Source organism: Oryzias latipes, chromosome 3 (assembly GCF_053564925.1).
Source record: "Oryzias latipes strain Hd-rR chromosome 3, Olatipes_Hd-rR_3.1".
NCBI lineage: Eukaryota > Metazoa > Chordata > Actinopteri > Beloniformes > Adrianichthyidae > Oryzias > Oryzias latipes.
This window is the reverse complement of record NC_136239.1, coordinates 26,653,322-26,674,149: the sequence shown is the minus strand read 5'-3', so window position 1 is coordinate 26,674,149 and position 20,828 is coordinate 26,653,322. Positions and strand designations below refer to the sequence as shown.

The window sequence follows — 20,828 nt, the reverse complement described above, 5'->3', positions numbered from 1 at the left end:
GTGGGTGGAAGAAACTTGGCAACAACTTTCCACACACTTAAAGTCATTAAATAGTAGTTAAAGTGATAACTGACAGCTGCAGCTAACTTTTGCTGTTCTGACATAAATTTGAGTACAAGAAGTCTACACTTCTGCAGTTACAGCTGATTACAATACAGTTCAAAAGGATTATGACAGTTTTCAAAGACACCCCAGCAGTTAGGACGACAGATAGATTAATCAATAAAACAAACAAATTTTCACGTCCCAGTCCAGAGAAAATTAAAAAAAAAACACAACAGAGCAAAATAAAAGGTAGAGTACAGTAAATGACTATAAAAAACAGCACAACCATACAGTTAAAAAAAGGCTATTGTATTTCTCAATATAATAATTATTTTGTTTTAGCACACTTATTAAAAAGTAATAAAGATTTCTGGATATTATTATCGAGTACCACAAGTCTCTGGATGCTGTAGGAGTGTCTTGGCTGACACATCTCTGGAGTATCGCCTGGCAATCGGGAACTGAACCACTGGATTGGCAGACAGGGGTGCTTGTTCCCCTTTTTAATAAAGGGGACCGGAGAGTGTGTTCCAACTACCGGGGAATCACACTCCTGAGCTTCCCTTGGAAAGTCTATGCCAGAGTACTGGAGTGGAGAGTCTGTCCGATAGTTGAACCTCAGATTCAGGAACAACAGTGCAGTTTCCGTCTTGGTCGTGGAAGAGTGGACCAGCTCTACACCCTCTTTAGGGTGCTGGAGGGTTTGTGGGAGTTCGCTCATCCAGTCCATATGTGTTTTGTGGATTTGGAGAAGCCGTTCGACCACGTCCTCCGTGGTATCCTGTGGGGGGTGCTCTGGGAGTATGGGGTCCGGGGAGCCTTACTGAGGGCTGTCCGAGGGTCTCTGTATGACCGGAGCAAGAGCTTGGTTCGCATAGCCGGCAGCAAGTCAGACTTGTTTCCGGTGCATGTTGGACTGTCATTTTTATTTATGTGTGATTCAAGCCATCTCAAAAACATTGCTGTTTAAAAGACATTTATGAAGTGACAGATTATCAAAAGCCATTATCAAACCTTGTAAACTTGTAATTATTGCCTTTTAACCCCTTATTTGACAGAATTATGTGAATATAAAGTAGGAGCAGGTCCAAAATATAAACTCTCAGCCTACTTGACATTTCTCTTTAAACTGAGGAGTACAATGAATTTAAAGGGACATTGGTTGAGACAACCATGATGTAACCCTTGTGCTAACCTAGGCACTTTAACATTGGGAGTGGGGTCATCCAGACAAGACAGTGCGCTAATCCTTTTTTCTTCAATGATTCTTGATCTTCAGTGATGTCCATGAAATCCTCTTCACCTTTATCCACCTTTGTCCTGCTAGTGATAACACGTCAATGTAAGGATCGGGTCATCTGAACCCCATAGGATAGCACAAGGGATAAACAAAGCAGTGGAAAAGGTGCAGAGTAAACAGAGGAGGAAGACAGTTTGGAGCAGTGATGCCAAAAAACATCAAACACGTGGCAGCTTAGTGTCTTTGCAATATATCCCTTTTAATCTAATATTAAAGTGGACAAGTGGAGATACACATGAGAATCTGCAAGAGTTCACCTAATGCTAGATTAACACAATCATCTATACTCCCTGGCCTTTGAGGTAGTGCATGATTTTGAATGGGGTGGCATAGTTGACTGACCCAAACATAAGCAGAGACGTGTCAAATGAAACAAAGATAAAGAAATTGCATCCTGTGAAGGAGAGTGTCTGTCATTAGAGCGAGTAATGCTAGAAACAAAAATCTGATTGAATGAGGACTGAACTTCAGTGGAATGGTACTCAAAGGTGTTAGTGCCACCCTGGATAACGAACAGTAATTTGCAGTGATAATCAAGGAGGAGCAAGTCAGGTGCAGCTGTGGATCATCGGGAAAAGAGTGTGATTAAAATGTGTGATAAATGGTAGTAATGGGTTGAAAGAGCGAAAAACTGCACCCAGCATCCTTCATTGATGGCTTTGATGTTGTTTAAAGCTGTTCTGATCCAAACTGAAGCACTTCTATTCCCACTCTAGGAAACTTAGTTCCTGTTTTGATGTAAACTTCAGCTGTTTCATAGTGTGCATGGTGCATCAACGGAATTAATGCTGTTAAATGTTAAATTTTTACACATAACTAAAACACAACAGTGACGACATTCATAATAAAACACAAATAAAACTGTACAAGGGGTTTGAGAGCCCAACAATGTTCCTGGTAGGCATCGAGCAATCATCAATAGAGGGAAATATCTTGCAGGTGATAATAAATGATGCATTTCAGATGTATGAGTTAGCAACAAAAACTTTGATGCAAGTAAAGTAAGTGGAAGAACAAAACCAAGAAATCCACAACTATCAAACATCCTGTGTGGACCTCAGCTGTTAAAGTCATATTAGTCCTCCCACTGCTCATTCATTTTGCAGATATTATAATCAAGCACTTGAATATATGGCTGCTGATATCTTCCATCTCTATCAGTCCGCACAAATGGCTTACTCTTTGATATTAACAGGCAGTAATAGAGGTGAGTCAGGGGTAAACGTTATGATCTGCACTCTAATGGCTTCTAGATCACCCAGCTGCCTGAGCCAGTTTGTTGATCCTGTCCTTCAGGAAATATTCTATGTTGATGCAGCTAACTTCAGCAGATTGTAAGTTTAATGACTGGTTTAAATTCATTTTTTTGTATTCCTTTCTGACTATTCATGTAACTGTAACCTTTTAGATTTTGGTTTTCAGCAAACCTTTCTTCATTAATGTAGCATTTTTTGCTAGTGAATTTCTTTGTATTTATTTACTTTTTAGACATACAATTGTTGTTTGACAAATTCACAGACTCCCTTGTTCACATTTTGAAACTAGTTCCTTCCAGCTTTCTTTTTTTGGACACTCTGCTGCAATAATCAGAGGGATGTTTGGAGTTATGTTCTATTAGCAGTTAAAAAACAAAGAAGTTAGCTGTCAACATTGTGAAATAAGGGGCCTCTGAAAAATAGGATGGATTTGTTGAAGCTTTAAAATAATGTTTTTTTGTGTGTATTGCCTGGTGAAGTATTGTGGCAAACGTCTTTTATGTCTGGGTTAATTTCTTTTTCTCTCACTTCTGTTGCTACCATTGACTGCATAAAATAACTGGACTGAGTGACCCCTCCCAGCTCGATTTACAAAAGGAAAGTGCCCACTGGCAGGAAAAATCAAAACACAAAGAAAAGCAGTTCCACTTAAATAACACAATTAGGAATCCAGAAAAACAAGATCAAGACAAAGGAATGCTTGTCAGATTCTCCTGATCCCGGTTTCAAGTGGTCGGAGTGTGAACTTCAAACAAACTCACACCTGGTAGACGAGAGTGGTTGTCATATACTGTAGATACTGATTGAGACTGACTTGGACCAATCGCTGTTTACTGACCATTTTGCGGTTCTAACATGGCAATGTCTGTATGGCGAAAGAATAGTGACTGAATTGACTTCATTTTGCTGGAGGTGGAAGGAATTCATTTTCTTTGGGAGACAGCTATTTCTTCTTTAACAGTCCTGGTATATCGCCTGTCCATCCGGGGAGAGGATCCCTCCTTCATGTAGACGTTCCTGAGGTGTTTTTTTTTTTGTTTCCTGGAATCTGTTTTTTAGAAGTTTTGTCTTACTGAGAAAGAGGGTCTAAAGGCCCCGTTTAGCTTAGTCTGTTTAGTTTAGTCTAGCACCCAGCTAATGTATTTTATAACTGATTTTATGTTTTGTACAATTATTGCAGCCTGCTGAGACAACTGCGATGTAATATTGGGCTATAAAATTGAATTTAAGTCACACTCACTCTGTTCAGTTCTTATTTAAAGTTAGTGGCTGTCACCTTTCTTAGCCTTTGTAATATTTTTTTTAAACAAAAGTAAAGAAAACAGTTTTTACATTTAATTCAAACATATACAGTACACATACAGTCTGCTTTTCTCTTTTCTTTCCTGTCGATTACACTTCACCTTGTGGAACTCAAAACCTCAGTGTTCACAACAGTTCACCGACAGTGTTCACGGAGCAGAAGCCTAGGAGTCAAGTCAAAACTCTCCAAAACTGTATGCTAGGGCACAATTGAGTTGAAGTCTAGTTTATTAATTCAGCAGAGAAAAGTTTTATGTGGTTCATTGTCTCCTGCAAGATGAAGCTCCCCACTCCTAATTAATTTTGTATTGGTTGTAATTAGTTTAGCTGTCAATCACTGGTCAGGACAGATGGTCTGATACCTATGTGTATCCAAAAGGGTGTCATTATTTTCTCTGAAATAGAAATAAAATGATGTTTTCTCACAGTTTGAGTATATGATAATGTATTGTAGGTGAAGAATGCCAGTCATCACTTGTCAGACATGGAGTCCTATTCTGAAGTCAGGTATAGCCTCAATTTCATCAGGGTATTGTTTGCTCTGATTTAGCTTTGTTTGAATTATTTATTTGATCTAAATCTACATTTTAGATTATTTTTTTGTTGTAGCAGCTTGTTAAAAAATATATTAAAGCCCTATTGGTAACCAATAATTGTAATTTCCAGCTTTTTTTTTTTGGGTGGTTTGGATAGTGCAGTGTTAAGTGATTCCCGTTGGTCATTGTAGCACATTTCATTTCTCTGTTATATCCAGCTACATGTGGATGCAGCTGACTGAGCTTTAAAAAGACTGAATAATACCCAGAACAGAAGGAGGAATCTAGACAAGTTTAAGCGGAAATGTCAAGGATGGAAGGCAGGAGCAAATTGGAGAGCAGGCAGGAGAACATTTCCCACATGTCGCGCTTTGATCTTCATGGGAGATATGTGACCACTGGAGAGCTAATGAGGACACAGTGGGAATAGCAGTTGTGCAGTATTATGTGTGTAACCGACACATGGATTTTTGACACTACAGTTAGAGAGATTACAGATAAAAGAGTGAAGGGGAGGCGGTGCCCTACTTCTTTAAAATCACACATAAACTTTGACATGGCAACAAGAACTTCTACACAAAGCAATTAAAACGGCTGACTGTTCTAATTGTCAAAGCAGGAGAGCTGACGTGTGTTTACCTTCGTCTACATGTGGCTTTGTTCAATCTACTAGGATCTGTAATTATTTTTATGCATCAATAAACAATTTTACAGTTCATTTACTGTCCAAACTGTTAATTTCGATTCTGTTGCATTGGAGAGCCCAAGTGCTGCGGTCAGCATGAGGCATGAAGAAAAACCAGCAAAAAAAAAAGAACTACCGGTAACTAAAGCATGGAAAATAATACAAGATGGTAATGCAGAAACTCAGAAAATGCTAACTAAAACTGGTGGTGGTGGTGAGGTGGGGGGTGGGGGCACTTAAAAGTCATCTGGAACAACGTAACTGAAGCTGAAACCTTCTGTGAATATGACAGGAAAGGGGTCAGAGCAGGGAGTAAGCCATCAAACAGGATAAATCAAGACTCATCAAGGTAACACATAATTGACATTAAAACCCAAACTTTTTGCTTCACTGAAAACTCAGAAATATTGAAGTCAGACTGGGCGACAGTGGCTCAGGTGGTTGAGCGGGTCATCCAATGATCGAAGGGTTGGCGGTTCGATCCCCGCTCCCACCAGCCAAAAATGTCGTTGTGTCCTTGGGCAAAACACTTCACCCTCCTTGCCTCCAGTGTGGCTCCACTGGTGTGTGAATGTGCATGAATGATCCTGGTGATGGTCAAAGGGGCCGTAGGCGCGAACTGGCAGCCACGCCTCTGTCAGTCTGCCCCAGGGCAGCTGTGGCTACAACCATAGCTTACCATCACCAAGTATGAATGAGGAGTGAATGAATAATGGACACAATGTAAGCACTTTGGGTGTCTTGAAAAGCGCAGATAAATCCAATCCATTATTATTCTTAATAAACATGTGAGGTCATGCAAACCTAAAGTATTTTGAGTTCTCTCTGGGAATAAAGGTGTCTAGACTTGTAGTACTTTCATTTTAACATAAAAAAATTAAACTTTGATTTTGAATTTCTTTTTTAATCTATAAAAGTGGATCTAATATCATCCATCCATCCATCCATCTGAATGCAACCATTTGACATATACAAGCTTTATCCTTGAGCCTCTATCTGTCAATCTGTTCCTCTGGCTCATTCTCTCTCAGGCGTGCAGCTCCTTCAGCTGAGTTCTCAGTAGATCGGATCCGTCATCTAATGTCCTTCCTGACCATGATGGGACCCAGTCCAGACTGGAATGTAGGTTTGTCTGCGGAGAACTTGTGTACCAAAGAGTGTGGTTGGGTCCAGAAAGTGGTCCAGGACCTTATCCCGTGGGATGCGGGCACCGATAGTGGAGTGTCTTATGAGGTTAGTGTGAGTATTCATATATACATCTATTTAAAATAGTAAAAATCAGAAATGTATTAAGTTCAATAGAATTAAATTACTGTTGCATTTATCAAGAAATATGCTTTATTTAGTACATTTAAGTTTTAACAAAGTTTAATTTTATCCTATTAAGGCGTATTTAACAGTAGTTAATTCTGCTTCACTAGGGACCATGTGACTACATGTTTAGAGAATTAGCTCAAATATTATGTCGGGTCTTTGGCGGTTAAGATGTTTAAATTTTGATCTAAGACCTCTGACTGATCTTTTAGCTGGAAAACCTAGTGAAGAGACTTAGGCTCAGGTCTTAACATTTTCAAAAAAAAAGTGACTAAATGTTTAAAAAAAAAAAAAAAAGACAAAAAAGTTTGGAGGACTTTGGCTCTGTGAAAGTAAAGAGTAATGGCCATTACTTTGCACCATTAGTTTAACTGTAACATTTAATCAGTGGCCACTCTGCTTGCTCTTTTGTCTCTTAACACAGACACAAAGCTTGCTTAATTTTTTTATTTTTTTCTGAATGTCCTCAGTTGGGGGGGGGTAGAGAATGGGCTGGTCTTTTGCCTCCAGACTCCTTCTGGCATTGCTTCTATTAGCCCCATGCTGGCAGACCTTTACAATAGAGTAATAAGAGCATCTTCTCTGTAAAGAACAATGCTTTTTCACAGCTGTTCCTTGACTTTGAACTTTTGTTGACTTTGCTTTCTGTTATGCCTTGTGCTTTTTTTTTTTTTTTTACTGTGAAGCTCTCTGTGTTCTAAAAATTGATTGTTTGTGTGTTTTTTAAAATCTGAAGTTTCAAGTGTTTTAGTCAATTTACTTACTTTTCCATTTTCAATTTGGTACCTTTAGTCTTCCAACAAGCCAACTGTACCCCAGGAAAAGATTCGCCCCTTGACCAGTCTGGATCATCCACAAAGCCCTTTTTATGATCCTGAGGGGGGGGCCATCACTCCTGTCGCCAGGGTGGTAGTGGAGCGCATTGCGAGAAAGGTCTTTTTATTTTCTAAATGTTGAAACAGCACATTTGATCAAATTAATACTAGTTTCAAGTTACAATTCAAATGAATTATTACAAGTATGCTTCTAGCATACATTTTGTGATGTTTTTACATTATTACTAAAAATAATAAAAACAAGCTAAAAATATAAATGAAAGCATTGCCAAAAAGATGCAAAAAAGGTTTATGTGCTTGGGAGAGTTTGCTTTAAAATATTGCAATATTTTTCAGGATGGTATTTATTTTTAGATCTTCAGTAGTGTTCTTCTTTGCATATTTCTTTTTTTTAAATATACTTTCCTATCATAAAAATTGTTATTTTTTTACCAGTATCTATTTTTTTTGTATAAAATTATCTGGTAAAAATTTCCAGTCTGCAACATAACCATTTCCCTGTCATTAACATCCATGGAGAATTCAGGTAGTTCTTTTAGGCATCACAGTTTTAGCTTTTCAAAGCTGTCAAATCCCTGCCAGACTTAAGAGTATTATTAAAACCATTTTAAAAAACGATGCATAGTTCGATGCACTTTTCAAATCAAAACATTGTGCAAACAGCATGACTTTAAGTTTGGTGCAGTTGCAGATGGAGAAGCTGAATGATTCTTTTCTGATCTAGGTCTGTGATAAAGCAGCTTTCAGCAAATCTGAAGACCTCAGTGAATGCTGTGTTCTTAGGATAAGCAGACCCCCCCCAGAAAAAAGAAGAAAAAAAAAAGAAAAAGAAAATGAGTGCTGTGATGTTTTGGGGCATTTTCATTTGATGTTCAGCTGATAATACTCACAGTCACAGTGACAGATCAAACTTTTTTCTGTTTTTTGGTATTGCTTTGTAATTTTGTGATGCAGCTCTTTATAGGGAGCCATCAAAAAATGATCTCTATGAATACAGAATAACTGTGATGCTTCATGGCATCAATTCCCTTGTACTTCAATAAGATGCAAGCCTAAAAGTCTGGCAGTAAAGCAGAAAATGATAAAAGGTGAGCGGTCCTTCAGTGGCATCTAGAGGCAGCAGTGAGAACGTGAGCCTTTGATTGAGGTGAACACATTTTTATACAACATTCCCAACACAATGTCAATATAACTTTATTTTATTTGCCTTTTGCGAGCCACCGTTATTGCATTACCTTTCAATATCTTTGTGTTTGCCCTCTTAAGGGAGAGCAGTGTAACATAGTTCCAGACAATGTGGATGACATTGTTGCAGATATTGCCCAGGAGGAAAAAGAGGAAGGTATTCATCAGTTGCCATTTTATCCCTTTCTTTGTTTTGTTACACACAATTATACGAACAACACAATTCTACCTTAAAAAGGAAATACAACAGTATTGGTCTGTAATGAGATGTCCTTTCTCTTTTTTAACCCTGCAGATGACACTCCAGAAACATGCATTTACTCTAACTGGTCTCCATGGTCTGCCTGCAGCTCAGCCACTTGTGAAAAGGGCAAGCGGATGAGGCAGAGGATGCTGAAGGCCCAGTTGGACCTCAGTGTTCCCTGCCCACACACTCAGGATTTTGAGCCCTGTATGGGGCCTGGATGCAGTGATGAGGGTGGGTATGCCACTAATGAGTAAGTGTTACTGAAAACCATAAAAAAAAGGGGCTTACAATTTTGGAAACCAATAATCTCATATATAAGATATATAAGCGCTTTCTTGCATTTTTCATTGATGGGCCATTCATAAGTTTTACTATATGATAAAAAGCTGCTAATATTATCATTCTTCTTTGGACATGAGTAGGCATGGAAAACAGACATTATTTTGCCTGTTCATTACACCTGCAATTAAGTGTAAAGTCATAAACTCTGATTTTAGTTCTCTTTAGCAAATTTGGAATAAAATTCATTTAAACAGTTTGGATTGTATCAATACTGATTAAATCTAACATATTGTTTAAAGATTGGTGTAAACCATTTTGGAAAAAACAGTGTAAGAGTCAAATTATTTTTAATTTGGAAACAAATGGCATGAATACGATTAACTTAAACAGTGTAACATAAAGTGAGTGGTGCTAAAGCTTAAAAGCCCCCCACCAACCCAAAAAATAGAAATAAGATTAAAATAATAAAATCCTGTTCAAGAGTTCTTGAAAACCAATTCTTGAAGCGTGCTCTGTTTTCTCCTGGACTTTGATATTTATGTGTTAAGATGGAGATTCACACAAAAAGATATTCTAGTGTAAACACGGCAGTTAAAGGGGGCTGCTGTGAACAATGAGAAAATTCTGGTTGAGTTCTAGCTGTTACAAACGATCACACACAGTGTCACTGCTATCTGTTCACAACTTTTCAGGAACTCGCAGTGAAAGGACCATTGGAGATCACTATTTGAGACAGTTGCTATGAGCCAACACTACATAGCTGATACACGCTATGTACAGGTGTTTATACTCCTGACAACACCTAAGAAATGCTATTCTAAAAGTTCATCACAAAACTACCTCCCACAACCTTTTGAAAACTACAGAAAGAATGACCTCAAATTAAATAAAATGTCTTCCTATGCCAAAAAAAAGCAAAGTTTACTTAATTTGTGCAGTAACAATAAGTCATGGCACTACCAAAAATGAAGGCATTCAAAGCTCATATTCTCTGTGTTAAGCTGCTTAAACCTAGCACACGCTAACAAAATTGAAAACAGTCTTTCCTCACATGCCCCCCCCTGGCCCTGCGGCACTGAACCTTTTTACTGTTGTCTGTCACCTTCCTCTTTGTGGGAGAGGCAGTTTTTTCTTAGGCAGACACAACGTCTTTACTAGCAGAAAGAAACACTGAGTTTCTTGCCTGCCAACAGTCCTGCCTTGTATGTTTTTGTAAGTTGTGACGGCGCTTTAAACAATGGTTAGCATTGAATCCCTGCTGGGTTGTGCTCGAAGTTCAGCAGAGCAGCAAATTAAAGAGCAAAATATAAAGCATTGTATGTACTTTGGTCTCAAATTTAAATTGAATATGTGCATTTGATAATGAAAAAAATGCATGCATAAACGTCCCAAAGACATAACGGAGAAGTATGTCAAATGTCAGGACGATGCTGCACGTTGAAAAGAAAAAATGAGATTTACACTACTTTTGTTGATGTATTTTCCCTCATTATTGCTCTATTTCAATGTAGCTTCTATTTGATGTGAGTGAGGCTACACACAGCATCCAAGCTTTTAAATGTTTTTTTTTTCCCCATGTAATTTTTTTAGCTTTACTTTTCACCACTAACTGAATATATTAAAGGAATCTGAAATTATTTATATGCATAGCTGCAGGTTATTAAGTGTTAATTGATTTTAAGCTTAATTATACATTACATTAAAGGGATTTTTTCACATAAATCGTATTGTTTCCTCAACAGCATAAAAGTTGAAAACTTTAAACAATGCAATACAAAATAAGAAGAAATGTAGTTACAGATCTGTGATGTCAGCCATTAAATGATGTGCAGAAAAGCGATCTGGTAAAGTAAAGCAGCATGTTACTTTTAGGATGCTTTTTCCCTCCAGGGACTTAATACAATGCAAAGTTAGTTATAAAGAAGTTTGTAACTTCAAAGGGTAATTTAAGTAATATTTTATTTCCATAATACAAGTTGTAATAAAATAAACAGCTGGAATAAAACAGATATTTATCGTACTTAATTTACTCTTAATACTTTCTTTCTCTTTGCTAGTATGTTACTTTTTTCACAGAGACAGATAGTTGGTGGGTGTACTGTGCAAAACATTGTGTGGATGGCTGTGAGAAAATGTGCTTCAGTGAACTAGTTTTTTAACAGAGAACTAATAGCAAATGTTTATGCCCGATATATGAGAGAACAGCTGTCAGTTTTAACATATTTGGAAAGTGTTAGTTTGCCATCTGTTGTGTGCGCTCTAACTCTAGTTTTATCTGCTTCAATCGGCCAATGATCATTTAGAAAGAATAATCACTTTGTGCACAGTGAAACAGTGTTCTGCTTTAGCAAACAAATTTTTCTTGATTGTGCACTAATCATTAATTGGTGTATATTGTGCTATTTTCTCTTAAATCCAAGACATTTTCTTTAGAGAGTGGATATATTGTTTTCTTTTCCTTGTGTGTGGTCCTAAGATTAGACAAAAATTCACGATGATGGGAGGATACATCTTTGGCCTCTGCCACATTCTTGTAGAATTTATGGCTGTTTGACCCAATGTGTGGTCTAACAAATAGTCTTGCCACTCACAGAAATGAAGGCATCTAAAGTCCTACTGAAAAAAATGGAGGGCTCAAATTCAGTGTGTGAAACTGCTTAAACCAAGCACACAACGCACAATTAAACAAAAATAACCCCAACCAAGATTGTTCTCGTAACATGTTGAATGTGCTATCCAATTTTTTTTGCCCAAATGTAAGTAAATACAAGACAGATTTAGAGTTTAAAACAAGGATATCATCATATCATCCCATTCCCACAAACTGAATGGGATGTGGTATAGTCTGGTACGGTTTAGAATGGTCCTGACAATTCAGGTGAGCATATCCACTCAAAGTTGTACGGTCATGGCCTATGTGGGGTGAAGCTGACAACAACAACAATAGATATCATCCAGCAGCTCTTTTTTTTGCTTGGCTTTTGGTACTTTGTATATACAGAGCATTTAATGTTGTTTGAGAGAAGATTGCTGGCGGCGAAGAGGAATACAGCCTCTTTCTTGGCACTTTCTTTTGTAGTAATGACCTTCCTCCAATCAACGGTTTTCAAGAGCAGCTCTGCCCTAACTGGTCTGTTCCATTTTTCTATGGACCTACAACCAACGGGGACCCAAAAATGGTATGGTTCAGTCCAGCTTAATAGGTCAATTTTATAATGGCAAACCTCAAAATGGACCGTACCCGACTGGACCGTACCGGACCTTAACATACAGTGGAAACGAGGCTTAATTGTACTAATCCTCTGCAGTTCCACAGATTCCACAACCAGGTTATATTTAATTAGTAACACAGTCAAAATATAACTTCTCATTGATCCACGCTGTTAATGTTTTAGGGATTTTGTTGTTATTGTTTTTTTCAGCACACTCTGCCAACTTTTGTTGCAAAAATTTGGAGAGATAATTGTTAAACTCCGTCACACATCTTATTAAGCAAGTTTGACATAGGCAAAGCTGTGACAACCAGCCCTGTTAACTACACAGATATCCTCACTACTCACATTTTCTTCCCCGAGGCCGAACCTCTCGTGGTCCAAGTTTCCGGTATATCAGAGGCACTGATTGTCCACCAGTAAACAGTGCCTCTGACATGCCGGGCACCCTTGTTCGGTGAACAATCAGTACTGGGCAATTTGTTGACATGCCTGGCATGTCAGAAACAATTAACGTCTCCCAGAAATTATCCCAAAAAACAAACAAACAGGCGTGGGGTGGGGCTAACAAGCATTTTTCCATAGTAGCAGCTTTCCTTTTTCTCTTTAGATGGCTCCACCTGTATGATGTCAGAGTGGATCACCTGGTCTCCATGCAGTATGTCCTGTGGGGCAGGTATACGTTCCCGGGAACGTTATGTCAAACAGTTCCCTGATGATGGCTCTATCTGTACGTTGCCCACTGAGGAGACTGAGAACTGCGTGGTCAACGAGGAATGCTGTCAGTTTCTCTTGTCTTCTCTGTCCCATTCATTTAACTTGAATCAGCATATAATTTTTGAAAACAAATGTTGGGTTTTAGTAGATACTGAATAGAAAATTATAATGTATTAATTCTTTTTTCTACTCTTGGCCTCAGCCCCAAGCAGTTGCTTGGTTACAGAGTGGGGAGAATGGGATGCCTGCAGTGCCACCTGTGGTCTTGGCATGAAGCGGCGAGAGCGCATGGTGAAGATGCCTCCTGCAGATGGCTCTATTTGTGGGGCAGAGGTTCTGGAAGTGGAGAAGTGCATGATGCCAGAATGTCGTAAGCAGCAACAATTTTCTGTTCCAAATTTCTAAATATGCCTTCTTTTCAGTTAAGATTAGCATCAATTTTGATCTAACCTATTTTTTTTCATTCTGTATAGAATGTCTAAACCCTACGGACAGTAAATAACACTCGTTTTAAGGCTCTCTTTATGTCTTGTTACAGATACAATCCCGTGTCTGCTAACTCCATGGTCTGAATGGAGTGATTGCAGCGTAACGTGTGGTAAAGGCTCAAGGACAAGACATCGTGTGCTCAAATCACCTTTGGAGCTGGGAGAGTGTACAGAAGACTTAGAACAAGTAGAAAAGTGCATGCTACCAGAGTGTCGTAAGTTACAAACATCCTAATTCAGACACCCACACACTGCGCATGGGCACTTTTTTTTTAGCAATAACAACAACATATTTTAACCTGAATCTGTGATTCAGAGACACAACCTCAGAGTAATAAGGTTGCAAATCCTCTTTTATATTTTTTTGGATCACATGCTTTGAATCCAAAGCCATTTTCAAATAAACACTGCTGTCCTAGAATGTAATTCTCCAGATATATGCAATATGCAAACTTAGCAGCTAATCTTTCCAAAGCATTTTCTAGGATTACGTGGGTTTAGTATGTAGGCTGGTAAAGAAGACAGCCTTTCCTACTGATATGTACAATGTTTTCTGCACAGTCCATGTTGCAGAGAATATGAACTTAATGCTACATCTGGGTTTGTGAAGACAGATTGTTATACATGCATTGTGGCTTCTGACTGATGCCTTTACAAAATAAATCTCAGGCCTTAGTCTGGCCATTACAATGTTCTGAACTCAATCGAATAGAATGCATGTTGGTTCAAAAAGAGATTCCAAGAAGAAGACCACAATTCTTGTATGATATTTATAAAGGCTTGTGGAAGTATTCCCAGCAAATTTAGCAAAAATATCAAGCACAAGGAAACTAATTTAGCCTGTTGTAATAAAGTGAAGCTTATCTGAACTTCTACAATGGAGAAATAACACAATTACTAAATAGAATGATGTCAGTAAATGCAATCATTTGTCCAGTTAGCATTGTCTTAAAGTTGATGACATCACATTTTACCAGTCATTTAGATGACTTCCTCAGTCTGAAGATAAATTCAGAAGAATGGCTTAACACAGGCGGAGCAACACTTCAGGACATGAATCACAGGTTCAAAGTGAAGCTTTAAAAAAAGTTTGAAAGACTTCATATTAAAATGAAATTTCTTCTTTTTGGTGGACTAAGACTTATCTCGTCCCTATTTACAATGCTGTCTTGTCAAAACCCCACAGCAAATTAGGATCACATCACAAAGTCTATGCAAAAACCCAAATACTACCTTTAAATGATCCACCCTAATGATCCATTAACTAAATAAACCATCTAGAGCTATTAAACTTCCCTGCTTACTAACTTTATTTCAGACTGAAGATGTTCCTTGGATGAGAAACAGAATCTTTCATCTCTACAGAAAGTTCAGTCAACATGACTGGACTTGCAGATAACTGCAGATAACTGACTTCATCAAACCAAAACACATACACCTATGTTGCTGGTAATATTTTTCAACAGCCACACACACAGCAGCAAAAGCTTTTCTAATCTTTCATTAGTCAAGCCTCAGACCAGTAAAGAGGGCAAAACATTTTTATCTTAGTTCGTTGAAGGCAAATGGAAGATGAGTTAATTTTGAATCACCCAACAATTAATTCGGCAATATCTACGGAATTATTTGGCTCCTATTTAGTTTTCAGTACACCTTATTGTAGTTGACCCCTAAAAAAACCTTAGTTTTTACAAAAAAAAAAGTAATCTGTGGTAAAAAAGCTGTAATAAAAGCTAAGAATTGCAAATATCTTTGGAAGCTTTGGAGTTCTTGAACAAAGAGGACAGCAACTAATTTAATAATTTTCCAGTTCAATATGATTCTATTGCTTCTGTAGGCTTCTTTTTTCTCCAGTTCAGAGGCTACACTAGGCTCCTATTATCATTTTAGGCATAACTCCATCAAATGAAGAGTGATCATTTATTTTCTTGCAATAACCTTTTTCTTACCATTTTTTGTTTTGTTTTGCTTCAGCGAGGAGTAATTTGGACATATTAGTGATTTTACTTAAAGTATCAAGTTCCCTTATTTAAAGTCCCAATTACTTTACTGTAACACAGATTAACACCAGAACTATTTGCATTGGGCCACAATGTCTTTCATTGGAAAGTCTATCTCATTTGGGCAGGTGCGAAATCTCATCTAAACTCTGGTATGGTTCACTACAGAGAAATGCATTCAACAAGTAAAAGAGTAAAGGTTCTGCATCAAAGACTAGCATTGATCTCATCTGATTTTGATATTGCTTTGGTAAACCCTCTACATTGCTGTCGCAAACTTTTACAACTAGTCCTTGTGTGCAATAGCTTATTCAAACTCATATTCTTCCATCCGTCCATTTCTCTGCCTTCAGCTATAGATTGTGCCATGTCAGACTGGACTGAGTGGTCAGAGTGCAATAAATCTTGTGGGAAGGGTCACACAATCAGAACTCGTGTTGTAACAATGGAACCTCAGTTTGGCGGAGATCCATGTCCTGAAACCATCCAGAGGAAGAAATGTAAGGTTAGAAAGTGCAGCCGTGGCCAAGGCAACAGTGACGACAAGAAACGACGCAAGGAACAGCGTGAAAAACGGAGAAGCAAACAGGTCAAAACTGAGGTCACTTCTGAGCATCCAGGTACGTATTATTTGTTATTTGAAATACAATGGAAATCTACAAACCTGTGCACCTTTTTTTTAATTTGTACAGGTGAACTTTAACAAAAGTGCAGAGCCCAACAATTCACTTACTATAAGAAAATCTTAATTGTTCTGACCTCTTTTTTTATATTTCTTGATTCCTATCCAAAGGATGCAAAATGAGGCCATGGTCAAGCTGGACAGAGTGTACCAAGCAATGTGGTGGAGGTATTCAAGAGCGGCTCATGACTGTAAAGCAAAAGTTTAAGACTGCCCAGTTGTCCAGTTGCAAGGAAAGGAAGGAAATCAGGGCTTGCAATGTGCATCCCTGCTAGAAAGAAGTGAAGAAACAGGCTGGAGCTGAGAAAAGGAAGGGCCGAGTGGGATGGCAGTGGCATTTGGAAGACTTTCTCGCAACAATGCACTCCTTTTGGGCTTGAATTTCAAGTTCCTGTACCTCTGTTGATTAAGTCCAGACTTGGTTTGGATGCCCTTGAACAAAAGATGAACTTTTTGACCTGCCTGCAAAAGTCTGGATTTAAAAAAGTAAAAGAATTGTGCTGTGCTTTGAAACCAGCTCTGACACGCACACGACTTTCTGCAGCATAACTGTAATATTGATGTGGTATGATAACTATAATTATGAAACATAAAGTTACGGCTAAGATTAATAGCCATTATCTCTTGTGGTATCCGTCAGTAGTACAGTATAATTCACACTTCAAAGCACAGATACCCAACCATTCCAGTGTTTTATATGCCTTTAATGGTTTAGTCGTTTGTAGAACACAAAATACAAGATTGAATTTTTTTACCCGGCTACATTGGTGTACATGTAGATGCACCATAACTGACATCTATATGTTTGAAACATTGTTAGAAGATGTGTTTACTCTGTGTATTTTGTTTTTATAAAAATGTGTCAAAAGATTTTTACCAAAGTCTTGTGTAGATGTTTTCTAGATGTATGCCCGTCCTTTTCTTTATCCCCTAACATATTAATATCTTGGGATATTTTCAAATTTGCAATTAAATTAAATGTGAAATCTGACCTCATGGATCTGTCCTGTCATTACTTACGTGTTTCATAATTAGAACGAATAAAATATGTATAGTTTAGCTGCCACTAGATGGTGACAACAAGCTTAAAACCTTTTCCTTTCTGGTTATGCTTGGCATAAAACCAGCAGACTTCTAATCTGAGCATTGAAGTTTTACTTATTTCTTAGACATTTCTCCGCCTATTCATGGTCAAGTATATCTCATCTGTGATTGGGTGGTGCAGGTCTACATGTATAATGTGTATTGAAAATAAAAGGGATTTGTCACTTTCTATGTAATTGGTTTGTCAAAATTTATATAAAAAAAAAGACTAGGTTACCACCTCAGATGGCATAACTCAGACAGAGATGAATGGGTAAATCATTTTATCATTTTAGTCTCCCCTGGTTTATCCATTCTACGTGAGCACACCAAGTTGGAGAAATTCAAGGTACGTCCACTGGTTGGGGTCTTGAAAATATTCTGCCCCCCTACTTGTGTGATAAGTGGGGGGAGGGGTGGTGACAAGCTTTCCTTAGTGTGGAACACTGGAGATCGTGAAGAAAAATGCAATAGACACCACAAAACAATTTCTGTTTCCATGCCAACACATCCACAAATGGGGAAAGCCTACACACTTCACATTGAACTGAAATGAAGAGAGAACAGTTAAAGGCATCACTTTAGATGTTAAAGCACACAATATCATGGGACTAGTATAGCAAAAGGCATGTAGGCTTTAAAGAACTGAATGAATGATGTGTGTAACTCATTTTGTGTAATTTGGATGGAAACTCTTCCAGCATTTTGCAGGGATCATACAGCCTAGCAGTTCTGAGAACAGGCCTAAAACCAACAAAAAAATGCAGCCATGTAAGTAGAACCACCATCTCTTTATGGTGCTATAATGACTTTACTGTGTCTGTGAACACCATTCATGAATATTTATATTCTGGGGGCAGGCCACACTGCCAACACAGGAACTGATCCTTTTCCTCATTTAGCCACTAAGCTTGATGCAACAAAAAAAATACAAGCCCATTAAATTAAAACGTAATCCATGAGGGAGAGATCTCCTCATATGTATAGCTAGTTCAAATCATAAACAGCTTCAGTTTTGATCGTGGTAAAGTTTTTAAAGTGGTCACTCATGTAGGTCAGTAAGAATTGTCTCTGCGGAAAATTGTTCATTTTATTTTTGAGTCGAGGGTGTGGCTTAGTTTCTGCTTTTCTCAACTGTTTTCAGTGGCACTGAGGTTATTTCATGTATACAGGAAGCTTAAAAAATAGTGTTTAGGATTTCATGGTTTAGTTGTGAGAGATGATATAGAGGCAGCCTCTGGTTCAGAGGCAGGATGGAAGTTCAACTGATGTGTGAAATGAACAAAAACCTATGAAAAGAAACATTTGAACAGAGATTAGAAAAGTCACAGAAGAACACAAAAGACACAAAGTGACAGGCAGGCTTACCATTACCCAGGGAGGATTATGATAATCAAGAATTGGCTGCAGTGTTTGGAACTGAAATTAGGTATGAGCAATAACACAACAGAGCTGAAAGTAGGATAGCAGTAATGTTTTGCAGATTGAAAAAAAGTCAAATAACAATGTCAATCAGGAAAACAAACAAGAAAAAAATACCTAACCCTTGTGCTATCCTAGGCACTTTACCATTGGGAGTTGGGTAACCTAGACCCACTAGACAGTGCACTAAACCTTTTTTCTTCAATGATTTGTGAACCTCACTGGTGTCCATGGATTACATGAAATCTTTTCACCTTTATCCACCTTTGTCATGGTAGGGAGAACACGTCAATGGAAGGGTGGGGACATCTAAGATAGCACAAGGGCTAAATGTTGTGATCCTGACGTGACCTGTTTAGTTCACAAAAATTGCTCATAGAAGTACTTCTCACACAATGGCTTAGCCATGTGGTCATTTAAAACCAAATAAACTAATAACATTTTTCGTCAAAAGTACTATTTAAGGTTGACTTTGTTAAATTATACAATCGAAATTTTAATTTTAATTTTTAAGCTAAACATTTTAATTTAAGTTTTTATGTTAAATACGAACTCAGCAAAAGTAAAAGAAATACGTTTTTTTTATGTTAAGGGGGTCAATTCTGAATTGTATGCCCCACAAACAATGTTTTTTTGCATTGATTCAAAGTGTTCACAGGTGATGTCACACCTGTACAGAAGTCCAGTTTGATTTGTAATATGACATCTTAACCCGTAAAACAAGAAGATATGGCTTCTGGAAATGATCCTGTTCAACTTTTCCTTGTCAAATTGATTGAAAGATTTTCTAAACCATGCTTGAAGAGTGAAGAATTGGAACTATCTTCAGTTTCTACGCTCTCCAAAGTGCTCACACCAGAACTTAGTTTGCAATTTCCAGGAATCATAGGTAGTGCAACAGAGTCAATAATCAAATCAAGATATAGATCTTTGTAGTTTGTCTTATTTCCTGGAGACATAATTCAATCTGTCCTTGAGTTCAGTTTTTCCTTTGTCTTTTGTTTCTTCTCCCGCTGGGTGGCTGAAACCACTGCAACATTATAACTCTGCGTGGACCCTATTTTGTTCTTTATCCCTTGTGCTATCCTGGGCACTTTAACATTGGGAGTGTGGTCATCTAGACCCAACAAGACAGTGCCCTGAACCTTTTTTCTTCAATGATTTGTGATCTTCACTGGTGTCAATGGATTACATGAAATCCCCTTCACCTTTATCCACCTTTGTCATGGTAGGGAGAACACGTCAATGGTCATCTTGACTCCGTAGGATCGCACAAGGGTTAATCTCTTTTATTTCTTTAGATACATTTTTAAAGGCCATTTTCATTCCTCATGTCCAACTTGGGACTTTAAGCCAAAAATTGCTAAATCCTTATAGCTAGGTTCACAACCACAAATATACTTGATTATTGTTTTAAATTAAGAAGAATATTATCCCTTGTGCTATCCTAGGCACTTAAAAATTGTTTAGTGGGGTCATCTAGACCCACTAAACAATGCACTGAACCTTTTTTCCTTCAATGATTTGTGATCTTCACTGTTGTCCATGGATTAGATGAAATCCTCTCCACCTTTATCCACCTGTGTCCTGGTAGGAATAACACGTCAATGGTCATCTTGACCCCAGAGAATAGCAGAATAGGTATCAGTTATATGGGGGACACAGAATAAAATTAGTGCAATATCACTATTGACAGATAATGACAGTAAAATGTTTACTTCTTTCCACTTTCTTTTAAGCAATACTTAATTTAAAAAAACAACAGAAACTTAAAACAACAGAGCTTTAAACTGTTAGTATTTAAGCAATTTTGTCAATATTTTTAAAAAACTTTATTTGTATACTTATGTGGATTACTACTTATTAAAAGATAACAGTAACTATATTTATTAAGTATTTCTGCACAACTGTGTCATTATATCAACACAATACGGTGGCCCTGAAGTGCAAAGTATTCAACAAATCACTCGATACAAAAACATTTTTAAGATCACAACAACAATTAAAAAAAAAATAAAAATTTAAAAAGCAGCATTACATTTTAGAAAACAAAACAAAATTTCAGAAACCAAAACTTGAAAAACAAAAATGACAAAAAAAAACATTTCAGAAAACAAAATTAATTTCCAGGAAAAAAAAGAAATATTAAAAAATGATAACATTTCAGAAAAAAAAAAAATTCCAGAAAAAAAATGAAATATTAAAAAATGAAAAACATTTCAGGAAAAAAAAAATC

At 37.5% G+C, this 20,828-nt stretch overlaps 1 protein-coding gene across 2 annotated transcripts in view; it reads left to right on the top strand.

Moving 5' to 3' along the window:
• Positions 1 to 17,083, top strand: part of spon1a (spondin 1a) — a 70,792-nt gene extending 53,709 nt beyond the window's left edge. The window contains exons 8-16 of one of the 2 annotated variants that reach the window (XM_023953516.2): positions 6,156 to 6,357; positions 7,231 to 7,371; positions 8,541 to 8,616; positions 8,755 to 8,937; positions 12,811 to 12,981; positions 13,120 to 13,287; positions 13,456 to 13,620; positions 15,759 to 16,025; positions 16,199 to 17,083. In XM_023953516.2, the coding sequence (XP_023809284.1) occupies positions 6,156 to 6,357; positions 7,231 to 7,371; positions 8,541 to 8,616; positions 8,755 to 8,937; positions 12,811 to 12,981; positions 13,120 to 13,287; positions 13,456 to 13,620; positions 15,759 to 16,025; positions 16,199 to 16,362 (1,537 nt within the window). In that variant the 3' untranslated portion in view covers positions 16,363 to 17,083. Of the gene's footprint in view, positions 1 to 6,155; positions 6,364 to 7,230; positions 7,372 to 8,540; positions 8,617 to 8,754; positions 8,938 to 12,810; positions 12,982 to 13,119; positions 13,288 to 13,455; positions 13,621 to 15,758; positions 16,026 to 16,198 lie in introns of both variants that reach the window. The other variant, XM_023953515.2, reaches the window with a different exon arrangement.
• Positions 17,084 to 20,828: the final 3,745 nt, after the last annotated feature.